The sequence below is a fragment of the Pempheris klunzingeri genome, chromosome 12, assembly GCF_042242105.1.
Source record: "Pempheris klunzingeri isolate RE-2024b chromosome 12, fPemKlu1.hap1, whole genome shotgun sequence".
In the NCBI taxonomy this organism is placed as follows: domain Eukaryota; kingdom Metazoa; phylum Chordata; class Actinopteri; order Acropomatiformes; family Pempheridae; genus Pempheris; species Pempheris klunzingeri.
This window is the reverse complement of record NC_092023.1, coordinates 4,561,941-4,586,777: the sequence shown is the minus strand read 5'-3', so window position 1 is coordinate 4,586,777 and position 24,837 is coordinate 4,561,941. Positions and strand designations below refer to the sequence as shown.

The 24,837-nt window shown below is 41.9% G+C and overlaps 4 protein-coding genes across 5 annotated transcripts in view; 3 read left to right on the top strand and 1 right to left on the bottom strand.

Annotated features, from left to right (window-relative positions):
• The window catches only part of hpse2 (heparanase 2), a 47,993-nt gene extending 44,307 nt beyond the window's left edge, over positions 1-3,686 (top strand). The window contains exons 11-12 of the mRNA XM_070841049.1: positions 721-867; positions 3,501-3,686. Of these exons, the coding sequence (XP_070697150.1) occupies positions 721-867; positions 3,501-3,663 (310 nt within the window). The 3' untranslated portion in view covers positions 3,664-3,686. The remainder of the gene's footprint in view (positions 1-720; positions 868-3,500) is intronic.
• A 4,690-nt stretch (positions 3,687-8,376) lies between these two features.
• On the top strand, positions 8,377-15,645 carry hps1 (HPS1 biogenesis of lysosomal organelles complex 3 subunit 1). Of its 2 annotated transcripts, none has more exons than XM_070840784.1 (18): positions 8,377-8,458; positions 9,901-10,091; positions 10,198-10,332; positions 11,132-11,274; positions 11,366-11,474; positions 12,138-12,298; positions 12,418-12,520; positions 12,611-12,695; positions 12,923-12,978; positions 13,060-13,227; positions 13,336-13,515; positions 13,651-13,727; positions 13,821-13,958; positions 14,091-14,156; positions 14,361-14,505; positions 14,887-15,000; positions 15,119-15,201; positions 15,288-15,645. In XM_070840784.1, the coding sequence occupies exons 2-18, from the start codon at positions 9,975-9,977 to the stop codon at positions 15,448-15,450; spliced, it is 2,043 nt and encodes a 680-aa protein (XP_070696885.1). In that variant the 5' UTR covers positions 8,377-8,458; positions 9,901-9,974; the 3' UTR covers positions 15,451-15,645. The 2 variants fall into 2 exon arrangements, with proteins under 2 accessions (XP_070696885.1, XP_070696884.1); XM_070840783.1 differs by having other exon boundaries at positions 15,285-15,645.
• Positions 15,646-15,726: 81 nt separating this feature from the next.
• On the bottom strand, positions 15,727-18,608 carry st3gal7 (ST3 beta-galactoside alpha-2,3-sialyltransferase 7). Its single transcript, XM_070840785.1, has 8 exons — positions 18,502-18,608; positions 18,130-18,295; positions 17,918-18,044; positions 17,498-17,835; positions 17,154-17,340; positions 16,864-17,004; positions 16,366-16,515; positions 15,727-16,289 (listed from the first exon to the last, which is right to left on the bottom strand). Exons 2-8 carry the CDS (start codon positions 18,276-18,278, stop codon positions 16,203-16,205), a joined length of 1,179 nt encoding a protein of 392 aa, XP_070696886.1. The 5' UTR covers positions 18,279-18,295; positions 18,502-18,608; the 3' UTR covers positions 15,727-16,202.
• A 1,782-nt stretch (positions 18,609-20,390) lies between these two features.
• On the top strand, positions 20,391-23,025 carry ankrd2 (ankyrin repeat domain 2 (stretch responsive muscle)). Its single transcript, XM_070840786.1, has 7 exons — positions 20,391-20,506; positions 20,970-21,077; positions 21,152-21,250; positions 21,391-21,489; positions 21,630-21,728; positions 21,821-21,919; positions 22,805-23,025. The coding sequence occupies exons 1-7, from the start codon at positions 20,414-20,416 to the stop codon at positions 22,904-22,906; spliced, it is 699 nt and encodes a 232-aa protein (XP_070696887.1). The 5' UTR covers positions 20,391-20,413; the 3' UTR covers positions 22,907-23,025.
• Positions 23,026-24,837: the final 1,812 nt, after the last annotated feature.

The window sequence follows — 24,837 nt, the reverse complement described above, 5'->3', positions numbered from 1 at the left end:
GCCGAGCCCGACATGTGGTATTCACTACAGCTGTGTTGTCTTTGTCCTTATATCTGGGCCCTTATTAGATTTTATCATGTTTGTCTTATCTCTCTGGTCAGTTATTTACCTCTGGCCTATCAAGTAGAGCCCCCAGAGTGTTTAGCTCTCGGGAGAGGGACTCAAACACTGTTGTCTGTGTAACTCAAGAAGTGCGGCCTGTTGCGTTCACACCCTTTATCAGACCCTGAAATGTACAGCGACAGTTTTTAGTATTGGACACTCTGCAAGAGAGGCAGATTTTTGCATCAGATAGTCCTTCTAGGGATGACAAAGGCATAAAAAATGAAATGTGGTTTATTATGGTACATTAAATATAAATGATAGCTCTTAGACCATGATAAACGGACAACTTGCTGCGTAATGGATTCCATTCTTGAACAGACTTAATCTTACTTTATTATTTTTCTTCGAGCCTTTTGATTCCTGATTAGATCAAGGAGTTGTGGTTTGATCCTATTACTATATGTGATAAAAAATACAGTATCAAAGACTTTCTTCTCTTTGTAGTCATCTTTAATTATGGGGAATTTTAATCGACGCGGCAATGTAATTTATAAGGATTCCTATAAACAGATGTGGAGAAGAGCTTTTTTTTTTTTTTCACTGCTTCATAGTTGTCCCTTCTTAAGATAAAGGAATATTAATGTAATGTTCATCATTTTCTTTTTACGGTTCCAGTCATAACTACGTGAGAGGGTCCATAACTATCTACATCATCAACCTGCATCGGTCACGAAAGAAAATCAAGTTGGCGGGGACGTTACGGAACAATACAGTCCATCAGTACCTGCTGCAACCATACGGCACTGACGGACTCAGAGCCAAGTGAGTATCTCTCTCTCCATCTCTCTGTCACATACACAAGCATGCACACAGGCGCACCAGCACTGAATAATTGTTTTCTATCCAAACAACAATGCGTATCCAATTCCATTCATTCATGCTGATCAAATAAGACAAATAGGAGACCCGGGTTATCAAAACAGCCATGAAAGTCTCCGGTCCCGTCATTGCTTTCATGAAAAAAAAGAAAAAAAGAAAATTCCTCTAATGATGAAAACATAAGGATTTGATGAACAACTTTGTGGGTTCTCAATTTTTTTATTTTTTTGCCCCCTTGCTAGTGAGGGCCAGAGTTTAACCCCCTTAACAGGGGGGCTAAACACCTCCAAAAGCTGCAGTGAATCAGTTTTAAGACAACAGTGAGCGTTGAGCTGTATAATTCAGACCGAGTCCGCGCACACCACAAAACAAGCAAATACATGCTTACATGGAATAACTTCTTCCTGTGTTAACCTAGATTGTAGATAGCTTTAAACAACAACAACAAAAAAACTATAATAATAATAATAATACAACAAATAAAAGCTAATAAAGAAGAAGCCGTTCTCTGTTGTCAGTGTGGAAGCATGAGGGCTGACTGTTAATTCAGACTTTCAGAACAGCGAAGCAGAAACTTGCCCACTTACTTTAAAGAGGAAACACTGACTCGCAGAGTTCCAATGTGCTTACACCCCTTGTTTGAGTCTGTTTTTATAGCCTACAACAGATGTTTTATGGAATTTTACATCCTTACATATTCATGCCATTTTATCTCCACATGATGTGTTACTAACTGTGATGTGTTTTTTTAAAACTACGTTTTACACTTGATGCAACAAGGTAATATAATTCATGTTGCCTTAAAACATCCCTTAAAATAGGAAGTTTATACTTTCAGTCTCTTCCACTCTCCTTAAAGCCCCTGGCCTGTTATTCTGACTCAGGCTTAAGCCTCAAATCCTGGAATAACAGCCTAATGACTCCGGACTGTGTGTGTGGGTGTGTGTGGGTCTTTTTGTTATACGATACCTACATACGGCCTTAATTGAGGTCCAGGCATGATCCTTCAAATGCAGCATAATACTGGAGGATGTTTTAGGTGTTAGAACAGGATTGCAAGGCAATTAAAAGGAGAGCAAGTTAACGACAGGCCTTTTTCAGGCCTTAAGTGCTTTCCTTTACCACAGGCAGTGGTAAAGGAAGAATTTAGCATCACCAGGTGTCTATAAATTTGTAGAATAGTGGGACTTTTTAACACTGGCAAAGTATTTAGGTTCATGCATGTTGAAGGAAAGCTTTGAGGAAATTCACTTTGATCCATAACTTCTCCTTATTCGGCAAAATTTCATTAGATATTTTCTTGAATTTGTGGCTACATGAAAATCCATTTATTATCATAAACTTAACAATATAATAAAAAAAATGGTCGCCAGTAACAGCAGCACTTTAAAGTTGAAAAGTTGTGTGTTAAAGGTGATACTGCAGTGGAAATACAGTATGAGGAGATATTTATGTTACAGATCGTTAGTTTAAGTATCCCATGCATGGATAGAGAGAAACAATGTATTTTTAGATTTGAAAAAATGATAAAAGTCATGCACGGGCTCATAATATATTCCTGCTGGATTTTAAAATCTTATACATTATTGTACAATCATTTTATGAAAATTCTCCTCATATGATCCAATTGTGTGCACCACAACTTAAAACTCAGTTAAATAATATTTCATATTGTTTAAAAGGAGTTGTTGTGGTAAAACTATTAATAGATATTCTAGATGCCATGTTGGGAAAAGAGAAATAAATAAGCGAACGAAAGCTGCTATCAGCCTCGACAAAACAGACATGAGGATACTGATTTTGATCTGTAAAAGAAGAGAGAGCTAAAATGTTTGGCATCTTGTAACAGAGTAAGGCTGCATGTGAGTATTAACGGGTTATCAGCACCTGTGAGTTATACTTATTGTTCATCTAGTTTGAGTTGCAAGGATTAAAAGGTAAGGAATAGTTTTTAATATCTTTCCTCTGTAAAATGGAGCAGTTTAATGTACAGTATTATAGTAGCCTGTGCAAAGATGTGTTTTTAGTAACGTGACAGATAAATTATGCCAAAAATAATGTTCTGAACAGTTTGTCTTATTGGTTTTAATAGTTTTTGCAGCTCTAGAAATCGTACTGTGAAGTGGGGGTAACAGAGGGTGTCACTGAAGTAGCATATGTTTTTTATTTTTTTTATTTTAGTCTATAGAAATGTACAGTCAGTGCAGCTGACTTGAGCCTGTGTAGAAAAATAGGTTAGATTTCACTCAAAAAGTCAAGTTGAACTACTTCACAGTTATGAAATTGCAATTTTTTTAACAACAGCACCCCCAAGTGTACGACCTCACGCTCGTAACCTGAAGAGACTGAAAACCAAATGATCCAGATTTGCTCTTTTGTCTGTGAGGTGAAAAACCTCCTGAACTGTCTTCTCTTTAACTCACATATTTTTCTACAGCGACTAGTTTTGTGTCAGATGAGGGAGACCTGCTGGTTGTCTAGTTTGACTCTCCTTTGGTGATGAAATATGCTGCGTGTGTGAGATAATGTTGTTGTAGTGATAATTGTCTGTGTTTGCTGTTTTCTTCTCTCTGCAGGCATGTTCAGCTCAATGGGGAGAAACTGCTCATGGTGGACAATGAGACATTTCCAGAGTTGAAGCCTAAGACATTGAGGGCTGGACGGACAATAGCCATGCCTCCCATGACCATAGGCTTTTATGTCATCAAAAACATAAACGCATATGCCTGCCGAAGATAACGTTGACCGTTTACCCCTGAGATACAGAACTCTACCACCAAACCACCAACCCTCTGCCAGCTTCACCCAAACCTTACTTTTTTTGTTTCACCTTTCCAGGAAAACACAGGGAGGTCAGAATACCACTTCATGTCTACGCAAGGACACTTCAGGTTGGCTCGAGCTCAATACAATCTTCTGGTTTAACAGCAGCCTCAACCTTTATGTCAAAGCTCTCTACCAAATTACAAATAATAAACCCTTCTCCTGTTCTCTTCTGTGCTCCAACAAAGAAAGACTTGCCCAAGACATGTAAAAAGGACTGCACTGAACACTTTCTCATTTCTTTTTCACCAGCAATTCCTCATCTACTATAAGACTAGAATGGACAGTAACTGTTTTGTGCCTTTTGTATTAACTTTGTGTTTTGAAGTTACAAAAATGCAATATCGTAAAAGTTCTTGACTTGATTAAGTTATATTTTCTTCTCTTGGATTGTCAAACCCGGGGTTTGTTATCTCTTTGTCTGCCAAAAGAGTCCTTTTTTTTTTTTTTCCTCCTCCATCTTTTTCCCCCCTCTTTCACTGACAGACAAAGTAATATGGGAGAAAACTCTGAACAGCCGGCGTTTTCTGAAGCACACACAAGTCAACTTCAGTTTGACTTGATCCTTTCCGCGAAGAGAAAATGCCGTGGTGTGTGCGAGGTCATGCCTGGACTAACCAAGTGCCGTGTGTGTATGCGTGTGTTTTACTGATAAAGCTACTGATGTGTCTGTCCGGTCTGTTTGACGCGCCTCTAAAAGTACACGTTTCTCCCCTCGCTATAGCAAGCGGCTTAAAGGGAAAATCTGTTTCTTTTTAGTGTCTTTTTTTTGTTTTCAGTATGTTTTGTGTATTATTGCTTTTTTGCTGCAGGTTTCAATCAGTTTAACTGCACAATACAATACGCAGGATGTCATGCTGGGGCTGTTTTGCAGCAATGCATAGCTGAAGAACAATGTAAACCCGTCTGTAACAGATGTCCTCAGATCGCCTGCCTCCACATGAAATCTGGGTTCTGCTTTAGGTTAACAAATCATAAAATACCAGTTTTTCAGGTGTATTTTAACCTGTCTTCAGTGTGATCTCACATTTTATAATCCTCTTATGCTGCTAGGGTTTTTTTGTACTAAATATACATTATATATTTTACATAATTTTGTACAGATTTACTGTCATATTATTAGAATAATGTGTGTACATAAAAAAAAAAAGAGCGCTGAAAAGTGATTTAAGCTTAATATGTTTACTTACACAAAGTATACACCTAATTTATATAAATGAAATGCTTTACTTTGTTTTTTACATTTCTATTATAAAAGACTCGGTTCTGTTAGTGGTACTAATGCCCCAACTCTAAAAACTTACCATATATATTTTCCAAGAATGTCTTGTCAGTGTTCACTGAAGAACATGTTGAGCGAGTGACTGTGTTCGGATACAAATGTTATAAGCACGGACACATTCTTTGCTAGAAAAGTAATTATTTTAAGATGGTTTAACACGTGTTTCACACCTGCATTTATTTTAGTTTTATTTCTAAATATTCTAACCATCTTACCCAAGGATGAGCTTGTTATTCTTTTGACTTAAACCACAGAGTGAGTGAAAATGTTGCCTGTAGAAATGTGGTCATGTTGCTTGTTGCGTGCTCAGAAATAAGAACAATGATAACATTTCTAGACTCTTAAATGGTGGGAGATAAGCCGGAGCAGGTTCAGCACCTCAGCATATTAAGTATAAAGACTATTTGTCCTCTGAATGTGTTTATAGTTAATGTAGAGATGTTCATATTTGTTTTGAAGAGCATTATTTTAATATGTAAAGTGTGCTTATATATATATATATATATATATTATTTTTTGTTAAAAAAAAAGTTTACATTGATAATAAACACCTACAAATCTCTAAGAAGTTGTATTTGTTCTATGTTTTCTTCAGTAAAAATGACAAATTCTTAATGTCACAATCTGCACTAAAGCAAGTAATGCATTCCTGCTCAGATTTTAGTTTGACAACAAGTCACGCTACACACTTACAATAGAGGATTTGGAGGTAAGTCTGGCCATGTGAATTAAAATTGAGCAATACAACCCGAGTCCACAGCAGCTCTCAGGATATGACAGGGATCTGCAGCAGCACATGGTCGCAAGGAGAAGAAAAAGAGACAGAGAGATGAGCAGGTTTGATTTATACCTGCTGGGGAACGCAAAGAAAAGCAGAAATACCAGCATATGAAAAGACCCTATAAATAAAAAAAACTGCCAAATTCCAGCAGCATGGTTATACAAAGGTACTGGAGTATTAAAGTCAGTGCTGTCAGGGCACTCAGTCACTCAGTCACTCATGCACACACATACTGTTGCACTCTATGGCCCCCTGATATGGAGGCAGCTGGAGCAGGTCTTTGTAGTGGGAAGAGGGCTGTCTTGTCACTACATGAGGCAGCAGTTGATGGGAAACATGAAACCAGGATGGGTTGAACCTCCAGACCTCAGCTTTGGTCCAGATAGACTAAACCTGGGACAGACCTGGTTCACTGTCTGCTGATGCTTTGACAACTGGGATCCTCTTTGCAGGGCCACGTCGATGGGGATAAAAGACTATGGTTAGATCTTGTGTTTTCCTTTCTGTGCTCGTCGTTCAGGTGCCGTCAGTTGTTTCCCCCATGAAAACTGCGCTGCACTGATGTCTACAGGGAGCAAGACGGGCTTGAACCGCATTGACGTTTCATGGCAGCAGGTCATTAACACCGGCAGGCCCTTCAGGACCCCTGATCCAAAGCATGTACCTTCGATTATACTTTCGTTTTAAGTTCCATTCATGGGAAATGTGCTTTTGCCTTCAGGTAAGTAGCAGAGATGTTTGGCCTCTGAAATGAACTGCAGGAACAGTCTCATTTCACATGTGGTTCATTTCAAACAGGCCAACATTGTTGATATGTTAGAATCAAACCAGACTCGTGTTAACACCTGGTCCATTTAATCAGGGGGGAGAAATATATTACTCATTACACTCTGAAGGCCGTACACGTACGCACTTTTTGATGAATATGCAGAGATGATTTATTTTTGAAGCACATACAAACCTGGAAAAACAGAGAGGGAGAGCAGACGCTCTACGGTATAGAAATATAACTTCCTAAAGAAACTGGTTGCCAGTATTAGTTTAACATGTGAGGTGGGCTACGTGCTTGATACGTGCATCAGAAGCATAATGTGGGACACAGCAAAACACAATTTAATCATTTCTAGTTTGAAATTGTAACTTACTAAAAACAGAAGTATGTTTGCTGAGAAAACTGAGTAACAACGATAACTATCAGTTAACAAAAACTGACCAAAGCGATATCGAACAAGGCCTTAGTGAACTTCCTGACATTCAGACCAGGACCTTATTAAGCTAATCCACAGTGTTTGGCAAACACTGGCTCATATAAACCTGTACCTTATGATAACAACTGTTGATCATCACTTCCTTTGACCAAATCTAATTGTGTTGTGATTTAAGGCGGACTGCACCGCGTCTGGCCACTTCTGCGTGACAGTGCCTCCTTAGTGGACGCAACTGTTACCCAGGCCTGCCTAGCACTGTTTATACTCAGTGATCCATTTTGAGACATGCAAGGCCCCTTTGCCCTGTTAGCATACACTGAGGATTTCATGATGTTTACTCTGTATATACAGGAGTCAGCTTAAATAAGACTTCCATGAATGCCAGATCCCCAGAACTGATGGACTAGATTAGACTTTGGCCCACGACGTAGAACTCTTGGCATTTTGGACCATTTTGACCCAAGCAAGGTTAATAAAACATAAATATTTATGCTACTATGAGGTTCTTTTGCTCCGCTCAGAAGCCAAGCATACATTCTGTGCTGAACATTATGATACAACACAGATTTGTTGTAGCCATCAAAACATTGTGTGAGAAACAGCCTGGCGTTTGGTCAGAGTGTATTTGTGTATGTGCAGCATCATGTAATGTATGTATCCCACAGGTCTGCATGTAAAAGATGTCATATTCATGTGGCAGCAAATATGGGAGTGTAATGTGTGCAGTGAATGTCTTCTCTATTATATTATAATGTTGGCTTTGATTACTTGTCTTAAAGATTTTATTATTGAATTATGTTTAAAAAAAAAAACACACACATTGTAGGAAAGATTCACACAATTCAATTCAATTCATGTGTATTTCTTTGATATTTTACTGAATGATTCACCCTATAATCTTTATATCATTGTAATCTTCATATTGTGAACTTTTCCTCTTGTTGCCTTGTGTTTATTTCTTCTTAATCAGTAGTTCTGTGGAGGTTTTGCTGTGTTTTCTACAAAAAGATCACTCTATTAGGCCTTTCTGTCGGACAGTTTACATGGCAAGCTAAGCTGCATTACAGGAATACCAAACTATTGTGCACAGCAGCCCGTCAGTCATGTGCCCCACTTCAGGGCACCAGCACATGACTTGTTCCTGCCTCGTTGGTCATCAGGTTCCTCATGGGGCAAACCCCTCTGCCAGAGACCAGCCTCCTCCCACAAACACCGACCCAGGATCGGCCCCGCGGGGCGCTACCGTGCGGCCTGGTGCCTCAATCTGTCTCCAGATCTGCTGCGTCCTGCTCCGCTGCTGTCACATGACTCTGTGCGGTGCCGTGCGGAAGGAAGCGGGCCATGGCGGAGCCGAGAAAACCTCCGCGAGCTGCAGGGAGCTGAAGGTTTGGACTGCAGAGACTCTGGACCGAGATGCTGAGATCATCCAGACACCGCAGGGTGAGCTGCTGCGACTTAAAGTGTGTGTGAGTGTGTGTGTGTGTGTGTGTGTGCAGACAGTCGGTGTGAATTCATAGAGGAAGTAAAAAGTTTAAGGGGAAATAACTTGAGGCTTCGGGTAAAACGCGGGGTGTATTTTACGGATTGGACTTAAATCTACTAATAACAGAGAGACCCTGTGACTGACCCACACAGGCTCAGTGTAAAACACTGCAGAGCTTCATGCCAAGTCTGACTGGACATTTATTGATCCAGCAAATGATCAGCAGTGGGTTCATTTCAGGAGGATTTCACCACATGCTGCATCACATCCAAAGCATGGCTGTGTCCCCTGGTGTGTAAAGGGGCAGCACAACTTTTGTGATGCTTATTTATCATCATTATTGCTTTACTGCATTCCAGCACTGATGCCGCTTACTTAATTATTTATTAGTGTTTTTTTATACTGTGTTATACTTTTTTTTATCTCATTGTACCCAGTACAATGACAATAAATGCTTTCTACTCTATTCTTACATTAAGGAAGTCACTTTTTTTTTTTTCTGCCTCAGTGACTTTGTGTTTCCTCATGATCGTTAACTTTGCACTTATTTTCTGCGAGGAGAAGAAATGCAAGTGCGAGGTAGTAAATCTAACATCCTCTAGTCTGAGATGTCGAGATTAAAACCCAATATAGAGTGGTTGATTTACTATAATGAGCCCTTTTGAGGATCTGGTTTCAAAGGGCAGTAACTTTACAAAAGCACAGTCACCCCCCTTTTATCGGGACATAAAGGCCGATCCCACTAGTTCACGCTGCTTTGGTCTCGCCACGTTTAGAAATCGAGTTTTTAAATCTTATCTTGTGGAAAGAGAGTGAGAATATATCTCTTGAGGTGAAATTGTGCAGATGGGAGCGCGGTGGGGGCTCATATCTGCTGTGATAGTGTCCTGAAATCCCTCCCTCACTCTGGCCTTATAGGTTTCCCCTATCTGTGCTCTCACCAGAGGTTGTCAGTGATAAACTATCAGGTCTTATTTTAGGTCAACTCAAACTAGACTGTGGGAAAAAAAAAAACAAGTTTCCCTCTTGCTTTCACTTATTCTGGTAGCTAATGTGTTCATAAATAAGCCTGTGTGAAATAATGTCCTAGTGACGATGTGGCTGATGTTCAAGGTTTATATTGAATTAATAAAGATTTAAGGGAGGGGGTTGTCTTCTATCAACTATCTTTCTTCATAGAAACATCTGTGGTGGAATAATCCCTCTAAAAATACACTGGCTGTAAAAAACCAAGTCAGACTGAAGGTTTAAATCAAATTGTTAAATGTGTAGTTAATAAAGTTTAATTTGGGCTTGCCCCAGCTGTAGATAGTAACATGCCAGACCTCTATGCTTTATAAAATCCCTCCCCAGGCTCTGTTTCATGTCTTTTGTCTCAGTAATCTTTTTCTTTTTCTAGCATAATGCACGTGGAGTGGTTGGCGTAAATAGGACACCACAGTGAAGCGGGACAGGAGTGCGTCTGCGGTCCAGATGAAGTGCTTGCTGATAGCCAGTGAGAGCGCCGAGGTCCTCTTCCACTGGACTGACCCAGAATTCCAGCAGAGTATCCAGGACCAGTATGGGGCGTCTCAAGAGGAGGGCCAGGGGGTAGGGAGGAGGAAATTCAGCAGATACTGTGCACATGCTTTTTAATGGCTTCCTGTTAGCTGTTGAAATAATCTCTGACTTTACTTTCTGTGTTTTTAATGCTCAGCTTCCAGCCTTTGAGGACAGCATCAGCACTCTGTTTGCCCCCATCATCATCTCCTGCAGCACCATGGTGGACAGGCTGGATGACAGCTACACCTGCTTCACCACAGAAAACAACCACATCTATATCCTGCACCAGGTAGCCCCAAGATATAAGACATAAAAGTCTTCTCTTCTGCACACAGAAGTGGACACTGACGTATTGAAGCCTCAGCTTGAGCATTTTCATAATCGCCACCTTGAAGTGACGCATGAGTTGTTTTTTTTTCCCATCTCCTCTGATTGGCTAGTCACATGATTCCGCTCTGAAGCATAGGCCACTTTAGTGTCGGTTTTACTGTAAGTGGGACCATAATGTACTAAATTAACATCATTCTGTGTTGGAGAAGACTCTAAAGTAGCAACTGGGACCGTAAACTCATTAGGGAAGTGTTTACTGAGGTAATAAATCAAGTGAGAAGGAGGGTCCTGTTCTCATAAACTTCCATGCAGTCACATTTCTTTTTGCAGCCAGTGGAGTCTCCCACTGACAGAATTCAGGTTTGAGGCTCTCCTGCTCTTTGGCCTTTTTACACAGTCTATTGTTTTACACATATCTTATACCTCATACCTCGTCTGGCCTCATTTTGAAATGTCCTCATGTACAAAGCAGATTCCTGCGTTCTTAAACCTGCCTGCTGTAATAGCGCTGTGACCTAAATGCAGGCCTCTCTTACAGTGAAGCGTCAGACTTGTCATGTGAGTCTTGTTAAGGAATCAAACCAGGCTTTGTCCTCCTGCAGCGCAGGATACAGTCAGTCCAAACACTTGACTCACTCACTCCGTGTCAACAGCCTTTTAGGTCTTTTCTGGTGCAAATATTTATTCCCCTCGTTACTTTCCGTTTTATTCACACGCTTGGGGCAACGCAAGCTAAATGGGTCATCCTGTGTCCTCAGTTCGATGAGTGCCTCTACATTGCTGTGAATGGAGATGGCGAGGAGGGTGAGGATGAGCTGAGGAGGAAGATCTATGTGATGAAGAAGATGATTGAGGTCATGTTTGGCATGGTCACCCTGAGCAGTAACCTCCTCAGAAAAGAGTAAGACATATATTGTGTGCTACATGTTGATACTGGACGGTTCCGAGGTGGCATCTGGATCTCATATGTGAACGGTGCTGTTTGTCACCAGGCTGCGTCCTCAGGACACGGAGGAAAGAGCGCGGCTGTGGAAGCATCTCCAGAGCCTGCTGGAGACCTACAGCCACCTCAGGGAGAACGACCAGAGCTTCTTAGTGGAGGTGGAAAAGGCCTCTTCTTCTTCTTCTTTTTTTGTTTTGTCGTGTTTGTGCGTTTGAAGGTTTGGCCAGACGTCTTGCACATTTTAAAGTCCTCAGTATGATTGTTGATGTACGGACACAAGTATCAAAAAACAGCTTTACAGTGGAGAACAGAGCGCCTTGATGCAGATTCAAGCTCATGTCTTTCAGTCCTGTGTGCAATGAAGCAAAGCCTGTCATGATGATGCACAAAATATTGTGTTATGTGTTATTTATTGTCAAATATTGAATTATTTTTCATATTTTTATTGTGAAGTGCCTTTTTTTACTCAACAATATACTGTTTAGCTTTTTTTTTGTTAGTTTGTTGGTGAAGATCTTTGAGGCGTTGCTACATTAGATTGAGGGTATAAACATTTTCACCACTAGATGGCAGAAACAGCTAGAAGCTAATGTCTTCTTGCTGTGAAGCCTGTTTTTATTAAGTATTCATATTATTTTGTCTGGCCCTTGTACCTTTTTCACAGAAAACGTGTGTTAAACTATGTATGTATAGCTGTCATTTGAACAATATTTGATCAGCCAGTGAACGCATGTTCAAGGATGTTCAAAGTCTGAATGGAACCGATGGTTAAAATCATCACTATCACCTACTTCTCTCGTGTCGTCTCCCGCGTCTCTCAGGCAGTGGAGAGGCTGATCCACCCCACGCTGTGTGAGCAGTGCATCGAGTTCCTGGAGCGCCGTTTAGTTCAGCAGCTCAACAGCAGTGCGGAGCGAGCAGGGGAGGAGGTGCTGCACGCCTTCATCCTGGTTCACACCAAGCTGCTCGCCTTCTACTCCAGGTACAGATCCCCCCGTCACATTTAGCCCATAACTTGGACTATTTCTTATTTTGTAACTCGTAAGTCAGCCAGGATTGTTTTTTTTTTATGGAGTCTCTTTGATCCTCCACTCTTTGTAGCCGCAGTGCGAGCACACTCTCCACCTCAGACCTCCTGGCCCTCATCATCATGGCTCAGAATATGTATCCTAGCAACGTAGACCTGGATGACCAGAGTCCTGAGGTAGAAAAAGCCGACAGCCACTCACTCAGCCCCACCGTGAAACGTCGGTCACATTGTCTCTGATTAGATGTCGTCTGTTTTTCCTTTAAGGATGTTGAGAGCACATCTGGCTCTGGTCCTGAAAGTTTTTACACCCCAGAGCCGTCCCCTTCTGACCGAGACTCGAGCAGCTCAGGTGGGTTGTGTAGTATATTTGTATTTATTCACTTATTTCTCTATCTACTTTGTTTTCACAGCCAGTACAGATATACATGAAATATACATTTCTACATACATGCACATGTGTTCACTTATATAATAGTGTTAACGAGGCAGTTTGTTCATGGCAGAAGGGACAAAACTCTCTATCCTGTATCTGCGTTTCTAAACAACAGTATGTTGTTATCATTTCTGTGTCACCAGACAAGCCAGTGAGAGGAAGTACTCCTGTGTTTGAGTTTGTGGATCCAGACATTCAGGTGCGAAGTGTATTTCAGCGTCTCTTCCTAATAGTGAATCCTGATTTAATGTGAATAACACAGTGATATAATGTTCCTCAGATGGCAGAGGACAGTTTGCAGGCTCTGGAAGTTCCTCCACCTGACCCTTCAACCCCTCGCAGAGTCTTCTTAGAGGTCTCACTCAAAGAGGGGCTGTATCCCATGATGCCTCACTCCATGTACTGTCTGCCACTGTGGCCTGGCATCACGCTAGTGCTGCTAACCAAGGTAGCAACACACGTCCACACTTACCTGGAGTTATTAAACTAATTATGGATTAAGTATCTAAACACATCTCTGGGCCCTCGTTAAACCCTCTATAACTATCTCTGCTAGATTCCCACAAGTGCAGTGGCCGTGTCAGTGTATAAGTTTTTGGAGGCCTTCACTAAGCTGGAGAGGCGTCTGAGTGAAGGCCAAGAAGGTTCTGCTGCTACTAGAGGCCCACCGACTATACACGACATCCGTGGCAAACTGGATAAGTTCATTAAAGCCCTGGGCCCTAGTGAGATACAGGTAGGGGTTTTTACCATTTAACATTATTGTCTGCCTTTTAAATTACATTTCAACATCTCCCCAATACACGCACCTTCCTACTAAATGTTATATCATTAACTTATCTTTTGTATTGCTCCTTTATTTTCTATCCAGTCCGCACAGTTAAAGCACGCCTGGTCAGAGTTCTCCAGCCGAGCCTTCAACAGAGGAGGACATGGCTTCAACAGAGAGTAAGTCTGCTGCTGCCCCCTGCTGGCCAAAATGGATCATAGCAAAGCTGCTGGAGGATCCTTCGAATGATTCCACTGACATGTTTGTTTTAGTCTCATCCCATTGTGCAGGAATATGAAGACCCAGCTGTGTGGAATATACCGGCAGTGTTTTCTTATTGACTCTGGACCAGCCAACACTCCTCAGCGTCTCTCCCCCGGTCTGCAGGAGCGAGCCCAGACCATGGTGCAGTGTGTATCAGTCAGCTGAACATCTTTTTGCACCCATTTTGTTGTTTGTTGCATTTTAAGACAGTCCGCCACAATACCCTTCATTGGTTGCATCCTCTCTCCTTCCCTGTCTTTTGTCCCTGTCTCTCCCAGAGAGAAACTGATGGACTGGAAGGACTTTCTGTTGGTGAAAAGCAAGAGGAATATCACCATGGTGTCATATCCTCTCAGCAAAATAATCCTACTCCCTTTGATGCCACGTTGAGTCTGTTTTCTGAGGCACTGCTTCGCACAAAACTGCATTTGCAATATTTCTTGAGGGGCATGCATATTTTAGAGGTCTTAACAGCACTCTGTGAAAACTTTCTGAAATGTAACACACTCCTATCATGAGTGTATTGATCTTGACCCAGTTAATCTCACTTACCTGGAGGATTTCCCAGGCCTCATCCATTTTATCTGCGTGGACCGATCCACCGGCCAAATGATTGCACCATCGCTCAACATCACAGAACGCGCCACATCTGAGCTGGGGAAGGGACCCGTGGCTCAGTTCATCAAAAGCAAGGTCAGGCATAGTAGAAGTGCATGTCTTAAAACTAATTAGTGTGGCGTTAAGTTTCTGATTGATTGATCAAGCGTAAAGCACAAACTGCTCATCATATAAAGTCTCTTTTCAGATTAGTGCTACTTCAGTTGTAAAGAACCAGTAATTTAATTACTCCAGATATGATTGATTAGTTTATAACATATTACTAATTTCATCTGGATTCTTAAAATATATCACAAGTGATTGAATAAGAGATTTTTTTTAAATAAAGGAATAGTTATAATAGTGAATAATAGTTTTTCCCAAAGTTTTGAACTATTCATTTAAAAGCCTCACTACATCAACAGTTTTGTTCATTACTGTCCTAAATGAATGTCTCGTTGCTAATCCTCACTGAAGGTGTGGAGCCTGGTCAGCACAACACGGCGCTATCTCCAGAAGGGCTACTCCACCGTCACATTGCGCGACGGAGACTTCTACTTCTGCTACTTCCTCTGGTTTGAAAATGAAACCGTAAGTTGGTAATCCATGTCATGTTTTAATAGCCAGTAAGACAATGAAGTCTATTTAGCACCATGGGATACTGTAAAGGTTAGAAAACGGCGTCATATGTGTATATGTGATCAATCAGGGCTACAAGCTGGAGGCAGGAGACATACCCATCCTACCCGACGACTCTGCCCCCATTGGGATGCTTGCGTGGGACTACTACAGGTAAACAACTGCGCATGACAAAAAACCCCCGGCTGTGATTAATCCAGAAGAGTGCTGCTGACTATAGAAAGTAATTTGTCCAGCAGGAAGCTGCTACGATACTACAGTAAGAATCACCAGGGTGAGGTGGTGAAGTGCTACGAGCTGCTGACGGTCCACCTGGGCGTCATCCCCACTGAGATCATCCTCCAGCACTGCCGACAGCTGGCAAGCAAACTGTGGGAGCCTTCACGTAATCCACTGCTGTAGACACCCACACACACACACACACACACACACACGAGCTGAGAACACAGCAGCCAACGCGTTGGAAGCACTTACGTTTATGATGAGCACAGTCGAACACCTTTGTGCACTTATGCACTATTATGTGTCTTTTATGCAGCATATTGGCAATATGACTCTTTCACTTTTGTAGATTGTAATATATATATTGAATACTCATTTATGGCCTGGTTCCTTTTTATTAGTTATAATGTTTATGGTTCACCTGTACATGTTTCTTCTCTTTTTAAAGTTTGCAGCTGATTTTTTTTTTTTTTTTTATAAATGCAGAAACTGTCCATTTGTGCCTTTACCACTGCTAGTGTCATATCTTGTATGAAGAAAAGACAGATGAAGATGAAAGACAGATGTTTTGTCAGAGACAATAAATATCAGTGGTCTCACAGTCACTTATTCATTGAGTCATCAGAAGCAGGGTTGAAGAAGCACTGTTTGAACTATTGACCATTACATTCACTTTACAAAATCCAATCACTGAGCGTATTACTATATATGTAACAGCTGGTGATATAATAGTAGAAATACCTAAACAGAGACATGCTTTGGGTGGTTTAATGAGCATTCATTTGCTCGCTCATCAGTCTACCCTGAATGCTGCGAGCGTTTTTTTAAGGGTCAGTCCGAGCTGTGTAGGACTCCTCTTCAGGAGGACTTCATCTTCTCACAGTGAGCGGGAGGAGTGTATGTAGAGTTCAGACTAATATAAGTCTGCTGACTCAAAGAGCTCCTGTGAGGTCAATCACAGCTCCTGCAGCCACCAGGTCCCTCAAGAAGAGTTTCTCAGCACTGACGTCATGCACCACCTGGATGATAATATAATTAGTTATTAATAGGTCAAATTATGAGGCTATAAATGTGTCCCTTTCGATCTAAACATACTTGAGCCTTCATTGCGGCCATGCGTATGGCCTCATAGTAGTGAAGCCTCGCCTCTGGGTGCTGCATATCGTACCCAAACCCCGCCAGGCTGATCTGGTCGCACAGCTGCAAGGCCATCACCACCGCACTGGCACCTAGTGTTGGCAGCATCTGCTTGAGGAGACAAAATGCCCTTTGATCAATTTCTTCAATCAGAGTGAACACCAACTACATAACAGCAAAAATCCCTCATAAATGGCAGCGGGTGATAAAAGGAGCCTTTTGACCAGGTGGTTGTGTTTGCTCATCTCTCACTCTACAGCTAATAGCAAAGTCAATACATGTCTCAGACAGGCAAATGCATATATTATTCAGGACAGGTTAGGCTGCCCAGATGAGCCATTGTTTGCATGTAGATTGTATTAAAACATACAACAAAGCATAAGCAAAACATGAGAGTGTGCACAAGCTGTCAAAACGGAATTAAATATACAAAATACAAGTTTTGTTAGAACTCACATTTCCCTGCTTCAGAGCATAGCTCTGCAGTACTTGTCCCGTCTTGTGGATAATTTCCGGGTGGAGGATCCTGAAGTTCTCTGGTCTCAGGGGAATATCATCCACCACCTCCCTCCAAAACCATAGTTTGGACCAGAAGCTCTGTTTAAACCAACACAGGAGGTGCAGAGCATGTGAGGCGGTGAGTGTGATGATCTGAGAGTGCTGTTGCTGCATGATACTGCAGGGATACTCGTGGCTTATGTAATACACCGTTTCTGTGTGCAATGGTGTCAGTTAAGTAGCCTTACAAGAGGCTGTTTGGTGATGACAGAAGTGAGCCAGTCAAGGTCCAGGCTCTTAAAAACCACCAGAGCAACCATGGCGGTCTTTTTGTACTCATTTGCGGAGTGAGGTGCTCCTTCAGGGTAAATGAGGCGGATGGTGGTGCGGGAACCAGCATCTCTCTCAAAGCCAGGCACTGGAGCATTATTCAGCCTAATAAGAGAAATAAGAATGTATCACTGAAATGGTTTTGTTGATGCAGTGTATCACATTCATACCTTTTCCTGTGACCTCATCCAAATTGTGGCTGCTGAGGAAAATGTCCATCAGCACACTAGCAATATATCCTGCCATGTGTGTCTATACATACCTGATAATTATGTCATATTGATCTATGTGGGATCCAAGATGGCTTCCGTAAAGAACCCCTCCACTGCCCACCACCACACATCGCCTGCAGCTACCTTCTCCCCTCAGAGAAGAAGGCAGGCCAGGCTGGGGCAGAGAGGCAAGAGCCAGCGCTAGATGCTCTTCACTGCCCTGCAGTCCCAGCGGAGGGGACAGATCCCAGGGCACGGGCCCGTCCTGCTGCACAAACACAGGGATGTTGAGGAGGCCTGCAGAACAGGACAGGGGCTTAAGGTGGTTCAGACACCAGCGGGGGTGACAGGGGCCTGAGAGCAGGGAGGCTGACTGATTTAGTAAGACCTGAGCAAAACAGAGAGAAGCTTGGTAAGAGTGAATAAATGATCCACAATGACTGTGATGTGTAGAAGATGTGTCTCTGTACCAGATCTTTGGGATAGGGGTGGTCATCACTGGGAGATGTCACCTTATTTAAGGGAAAATATGCAGGAATCAGAATAGCCAAGTAGCATCCGATCAACAGCACCAGACTGAAGGAAAGGTTCTCAGTTCTGAACAGCGGAAAAAAAAGACAACAGAACTTCACAGCATGAAATGACATGTCCCCAAAATACACTCGTGCGTGCAGAGATGTACCTGCTGAGGAAAAATTCCCCACGATCAGTATTTGTGACCATTTGCTGTCTGTGACAGACACGCGTTGGTGTTGGTGCCTCCGCAGCCTCAGGCAGCAAAGGAGAGCCATCGTCTGGGTCCTCTACACTCAAGTGATTCATCGTCACCATGGTACCTGTACTTCCACCTGGAACACACACACACACACACACACACACACCAATGGACTCAGAGCGGTGATTATAATCTAAGAAATAATACAGCTTCTTCCTATAACAAAGTATTTATAGAGCTTGTTACCATGTCATCTATTTCACAACCATACAACAACAAGCACTGTTTCTACAACAGTTAAGCATCAACAATATCACAAATTTGAGCAAAATAACTCACAACCATCCAGGTAGAGATGCGAGCTTAACTGTCTGTCCGCTTGTGCTCCATGCCTGAGGGGAAAGCAGCAACATTTGTGTCCTAGCTGCACGGCTAAAATGGCTGCTTCGGCTACCTACTCCACTGAACTCTGTCACTGGGCTGAAAAACACTGGTTAACCATTAACATGTCACTCAGTCACACTCTGACAGGAATGTCTGTATATTAATGTGCAAGTGACCAGCTGTCTATCCAATAAAAAGCTGTACGGAAATGTCAGCAAGAAAGGGGAAAAGGAAAACATTCAGTGTAAGAAAAACATGATAAGATGAGATTTTAAAGTCTTGATGTACTAAATGCAGAACTGGTATACGTTAATATATTTGTATGTCTACTAAAATAGTCTGAAAAAGTACCAAAGCTGAGGCTGGACCATGAGTGATTGCTGTGCTATTGAACAGATATTCACAAGGTATCACTTGACAGTAATGTAACCTTTATAAATAACATAATCCCCCCCAAACAGTGTGTTTATGAGCGGTGCACTCCTGCAAAAGAGAACTGCAACAGGAGTGAGTAAAACCAGGAGCTCATGACCGACACCACATGCCTGAAGGCTATGGCTGTGTGTGAGTGTGTGTGTGTAAAGGGGAGTGCAAGGATGGCATGCACACTCAAACATACATACATACTTACACACAACTAAGTGCATGCACACCTGTTTGTTTGGGCAACACAATGTCCCACCGTGAGCCTGATATTCCAGCCAGGAGGCCACTGGGCCAGCAGCACGTCTGTATAAAGTGACACGCAGCCACTTTCAGCCCAGTCATCTGCCACTTTTTCTAGTCTTTTACTCCAGATTATTAGTTAACTTTAAAAAGACTTAACTTTACAGGCTCTACTCTTTGTGCCTTTGCAAACAGAGATGGATGAGGTTGTGCAGTGGGCAGCCGAAGCTCAGGTAGGTGGAAGAAACATTCATTTCTCCAAAGTGACATTTGTGATGATTTTAACTTCACATTAACTTACATTAAGCATTGCTCCTAGAATAATAATTGCTAGAGACACTGTTTTCCCCAGCACTGCAGATGTAATAATACTTTCTGTTGCTAAAATATCCCACTTTGAAAAGCCCTGTTTCATGAAAACATGCACATGTTTTATAATAAGACATGTGCGTTGATGAGCTATATCCTAGAAAACATGCTGTTATGATTTTCAATTGAAATACATAAACACGCTATTCCTGTTTGATCTTTGTGTATCAAGACATTCGGGAAACTGAACGTTTTATTCCCCGACACCATTCAAAAAACTGACTTTACCCTTTATTACCCTTTCCTCTTGTGTCTTGTTCCTCATTCAGTTAAAGAACTCAATAAAAGAAGTCAATACAATAGGTTATTATTGTCAAACACTGCTGACATTCACTTCATGTACAATCCTATTACTCTGAAGAGTGTCACCAATAGAATGATTAACAAGGTTATTTTACTTTTATCATATAAGTCAAATATTTCGTTGCCTTGTAATTGTGACATGTGCAATGACAATAACTTTGAATCTAAGCTAATCTAATCTAAAGTGAGAATAAAGGCTCACATGCACACAAAGACTTCTTTTGAACTCTGTGTCACTGATAATTTATGTAAAAACATGTTAACAGCATATGAGAGGTAGCTTATTTGGGAACGTCCCTTTTGTTATGGCTGAGCCAAGCTTGCACTATGCTGTGAATTTATTTTTGACATTAACACTACCGTCTCCAGCTCTCAGCACCTTTAGCCTACTTGGCACATCTGGTTTGCAAGCCAATAATACCTCTCCCATCCCTGGTTTTCTAACGGTGTTCTCTACATTATTGCTATTTCTGTCGTTTTCCAGGCAGAGGGGAGAGTGAGGAGGATCTCATCAGACCTACACTGTGAGATGTTGGATCTGAGCGGAGGAGAGAATATCTCAGAGCTGTGCAAAAGACAAAAGATCAAGAAAACACCCAGTGTGTCTGTGGAAATCCCTGAGGTCAGTGACAATCTTCAGAAACCACATTTCCAAGTGCACAACAAAGATATAAAAATTGTCTTTCTCTTTCTTTTTAGATTGTCACACAGACTATAATACCGACAACCAACAAGAGCAGAACACCTCAACATAATCACAGGCATAAAACACAGCGTATCATCAAGGTGCTTTACACATTATAAAATAATGGCAGCGCCTTCACACACAGAGGTTCAGTTATTTTGGGTTCACAGTTCGTTCAGGAAGGCATGAATCATCTGCGTGCCTGTTTGATTCAGAGGAATGGTAGCCTATACTGTCTGCCTGATGGTAACAGCTAGTGTATGCTAAATATTAGACGTGATACATCTCCAATAATCACCTGGCTTTTCCTCACCACCCAGGACTCACAGGTCGTCATTATGCCATTTCGCTGTTGTCCGGCAGTCTTACTTGTCTTATTTGTGTGTGTGTATGTGGACAGATAAGGCCTGAGGATACAGCAGAATTCATGAATGCAGCCGGTCAAGGCAAACTGAATGTGATAAACAAGTATCTGGCTGATGGTGGGAACCCTAATGTCCATGATGAGGTATGCTCTCCAGCACAACATGCTCAACATACTACAACAAACAATTCTGCTTATAGTGTCTGTACACTTTCCAGTTGAAGAGGACAGCCCTTCACCGCGCCTGTCTGGAAGGACACACTGCAGTCGTCCAAGTGCTTTTAGAAAATGGAGCTGATATCAACTTTAAAGATCAAGTAAGATGCACGGGCACATTGCTTGTCTGTAAAGATGATGATGAGATTGGGCGAGATTATCTTCACACACTAAAGCTCCAGCCTCTAGTGGCCTGAAGTCAGCACTATTAATAGGATAGGGCTCTCCTGCTGTGTTTCAGCTGGGCTCCAGGGCCATACACTGGGCCTGCAGAGGGGGAAGCCTGGGAGTCGTCAAAGCCCTGAAAAGCCACGGGGCAGACCTTAACATTAGAGATAAGGTGAATGTGTGTTTTGTCTTCGCCTGAATTTGCACTGATGCTCATACTTGCGAATATACCGTCTTGTACGTAGTGTGTCTGTATGTGGATTTGCATACAAATACCCCCGTCACAATGTGTGGGCAATGTCCACGTTGCAGTTGTGCAGCACTCCTCTGCACGTGGCCACAAGAACTGGCCACACCGCCATTTTGGAGTACCTGCTGTCCTGTGGCGCCAAGATCGGCTCTAGAGACAGGGTAGGCAGCAGCTTCCACTCCTGAGTTTTATCAGCGATATACTTCATTTCTGTCATTATACATAACAAATATATCTTATTCTCTACTCTCAGGAAGGGGACACAGCCCTGCATGATGCTGTGCGTCTCAACAGATACAAGATAGTGAAGCTGCTCATAGCTGCCGGGGCTGACACAAACATAAAAAATCATGTGAGTTTTCCCACCTGTTGTGCATGTCTGGTAGCTACCAGATGAATGAGGAATATTCTGTTGAACCTGCTGTCGTGGGACAAACTGAACGGTGTAGTTTTCTCTAAAAGAAGAACAAAACAGGGTTTGGTAAAAAAGACTAGTTTTTAATTTAGTAATCTATGGAAATGGAGTCAGATCCAAAGATCGATACCATATCTGTACGATAGATGTGATGCTACAGCCAGCAGCAAGTTAAGTAGGTTAGCTTAGCATAAACACTGGAAACAGCTAAAGCTCAGTGGTTCACACATTACACCTTGTTTTATTCCGTACAAAAGAAAAAAGTACAAAAATATTTTTAAGTTGGTGGTAACTGATTCCAGATAAGAAATAGTCCAGTACATAACCTGCAGTAAAATCATGATCTGAAAGTTCTAGACATTAATGTTTTACAGACTAAACGAGCAAGAAAAAGGTGTTAAAGATTTCGTTACAGCTCGGCTGCCTGTTTGTGTCCAGTCTCATTCTAAGAGAAGCTAAACGACATTGTCATAGTAGCTCAGAGTCCAGAGATCAATATCAGCCCTCCCTCCCTTTTTGCTGCCTATCTCTACATTGCAAAATGCTAATAATTGCTAATAAAGAAAGAGAGAGCTGAGCTGCTGGCTGTAGACTCATGTTACATATGCCATGAGGGTGGTATTGATCATCTTATCTAACTCTGAACCAGAAGGCGAATAAGCATAAGTGCCAAAACTATTCCTTTAAATGATACTTACTGATCAGTAAGCATCCTCTGAGGGATATATACAGTAAGTACTAGCATGCTGTGGCTCATATCTCAACAGTGTACTTCCAATATGACCCCACCGCATAAACTGACAGGACTGAACTGTGTTCCAGGAGGGAGTGACAGCAGTGCAGCAGGTTAAACAATGGCAGCGACTGGAGAAGCTGAGGGAGGTGGGACTGGTGCCGCCTGAAAACACCTCAAGAGAAGAGTGAGCAGTGCAGAAGCTCTACATTAGCCCCTGTAGTATATTCTGTAACGTCAGTCACCATGAATATCTGTCTCAGGTTCAAAAGACATTTTGTGATTCCACTGCAGATCTGTGTACATCATATTTGAGTAAATCCATTATATGTGCTCATCAACCAAATCTGCTTTTTTGGGGGCATGGCTGCTGAACCTCTGAGAACAGTCTGAACTCTGACACTAGAAAACATCATCTTGGATTCAAAATGATCTGCTTGAATCAGGAAACAAAGCTGAATTTCTGAGACCCTTTGCCAAGCGTTGGCTTTTGATATTTGCTTTCAAAGGGCTTTATGATCTCAGGAGCACTCTCATGGATGTTTCATACCTAATTTGTGATGCCTTTGGAAGTTGAATAATATAAATAGATAGCGCTGTATCTGTATCTGAGTCTGCATCTGAATCTGCGTTTGAATATACATCAAGAGGTCCTTGTTTTATCAAGGTGATAGACAAGGCCAGAGCATACGGTAGCACAGTGTTTGAGACGTCAGCTGACGATGGCAGAGATGGCTGGTATGCACCCGCTAAAGTCAGGGATTCAAGGGGGAGCTCAGTGGACATATTTTCCTTCTATCATCAGTGGCTCAAATGTTCCTGGGGAAACCAGCAGTTTGCTCCCCTGTGTACACTGGAGTTGTGTATGTACAGTTGAGTCATTCATTGTGCGAGCACATTTGTTCAACAAATATCGTGCTACTGCTCTGTTTTGTATAATGTGAATGTAAATTTCTGTTTTCAAAAGCATGCCGCTACTGTCTTCTGTTGAATACCAGTGTGTTCATTGTGGACAGCTCATCAGATACACTATCAGCCTGTTCCAAACAAGGCGGTGTAACTGTCACAGACTTAAGTGGAGACACTTAACATGTATAATGTAAGGTTATACACACGGTGTTGTCATACATGTTGCCAGTGTAACAGACAGAAGGACAAACAGACTCCCCTTCTTACATCCGTTGGATTTCATACATGTTTTACAGCGTTAGTTCTGTTGTTTTAAATTCCCTGTGAGCCACAAGCAGTGTGCTGTTGTGCTGTGATGTTGCTGAGAGCTGGAGTGCTGCAGAATGAGAGGGGGGGGATGGGAAAACTGGAAGCTACTGCTTTGTGCAGCAGAGGAGCCAAAAACCAGCAGAACCTGTTCAGACATGATGTAGTTTAACTTCCTCCTGCAGTCGCACATTTCAACCATTGTGTTAGAATATCACAAATGGCATTATCATATAAAAATGAACTACTTTGTCGTGTTACTGTGTGTGAGGGGTGTGAGAAAAGAAAAACACGCTTCTTTTTCGACACAACTCTTTTATTAAACACACAAACTGTTTGCCACCTGTGTGATACACACTCAGACCAATTCCAGGAGAATTAGAGGACACGGTGCAGTAGTTTTCTCTAAGAGCACTCAAAGCAATATTCTAGTTATTGAAAAAAGGTAATCACGGCGACGATGTTTCTCAGGTAGGTGATAGTCTGGACAGGCACACCTTTAAAGCACCATTTGTTTCCAGCTAGAAATGGATGTGAGATTCTAGTGAAGTCATTTCCACTCAGGCAGCGGTGTGCAGATAAAGAGGGCTTGAGCAGGTCTCGTCTCCAGCATAGCAGAAAGGAAGAAAATACTAGTACACGATCTGAAATACACGAATATTACACACTGCGCACATACAGCAAACATTTAAGTATCATTTTGTGCTTGTAGTTCGTAGCACTGACACATGCACCAGGCTGATTTTCTGTGTCTAATGTTATCTTCACTCTTTTTGATTGTACTTTGAAGCACAAAGCAAGCAGTATGGGCTCGTGACATTGAGCATTGATTTTTTTTTTTTTTACTCATAGAATTTAACAATGAAAATCATTAACTGCAATAATCCAGGCTAGAGACTTCAGAAAT

Excerpts from the sequence above, each read along its gene's own strand:
- ankrd2 (XM_070840786.1), top strand. The coding sequence starts at position 20,414 with ATGTTGGATCTGAGCGGAGGAGAGAATATCTCAGAGCTGTGCAAAAGA. Across the intron at positions 21,078-21,151 it reads ACCCTAATGTCCATGATGAG|TTGAAGAGGACAGCCCTTCA; the intron begins GTATGCTCTCCA and ends TACACTTTCCAG. Across the intron at positions 21,920-22,804 it reads ACACAAACATAAAAAATCAT|GAGGGAGTGACAGCAGTGCA; the intron begins GTGAGTTTTCCC and ends ACTGTGTTCCAG.
- hps1 (XM_070840783.1), top strand. The coding sequence starts at position 9,975 with ATGAAGTGCTTGCTGATAGCCAGTGAGAGCGCCGAGGTCCTCTTCCAC. Across the intron at positions 12,521-12,610 it reads TGGATGACCAGAGTCCTGAG|GATGTTGAGAGCACATCTGG; the intron begins GTAGAAAAAGCC and ends TTTTCCTTTAAG. Across the intron at positions 12,696-12,922 it reads CCGAGACTCGAGCAGCTCAG|ACAAGCCAGTGAGAGGAAGT; the intron begins GTGGGTTGTGTA and ends CTGTGTCACCAG.
- st3gal7 (XM_070840785.1), bottom strand. The coding sequence starts at position 18,278 with ATGGTGACGATGAATCACTTGAGTGTAGAGGACCCAGACGATGGCTCT. Across the intron at positions 18,045-18,129 it reads GGGGAATTTTTCCTCAGCAG|AACTGAGAACCTTTCCTTCA; the intron begins GTACATCTCTGC and ends TCCGCTGTTCAG. Across the intron at positions 17,005-17,153 it reads TCATCACCAAACAGCCTCTT|AGCTTCTGGTCCAAACTATG; the intron begins GTAAGGCTACTT and ends TGGTTTAAACAG.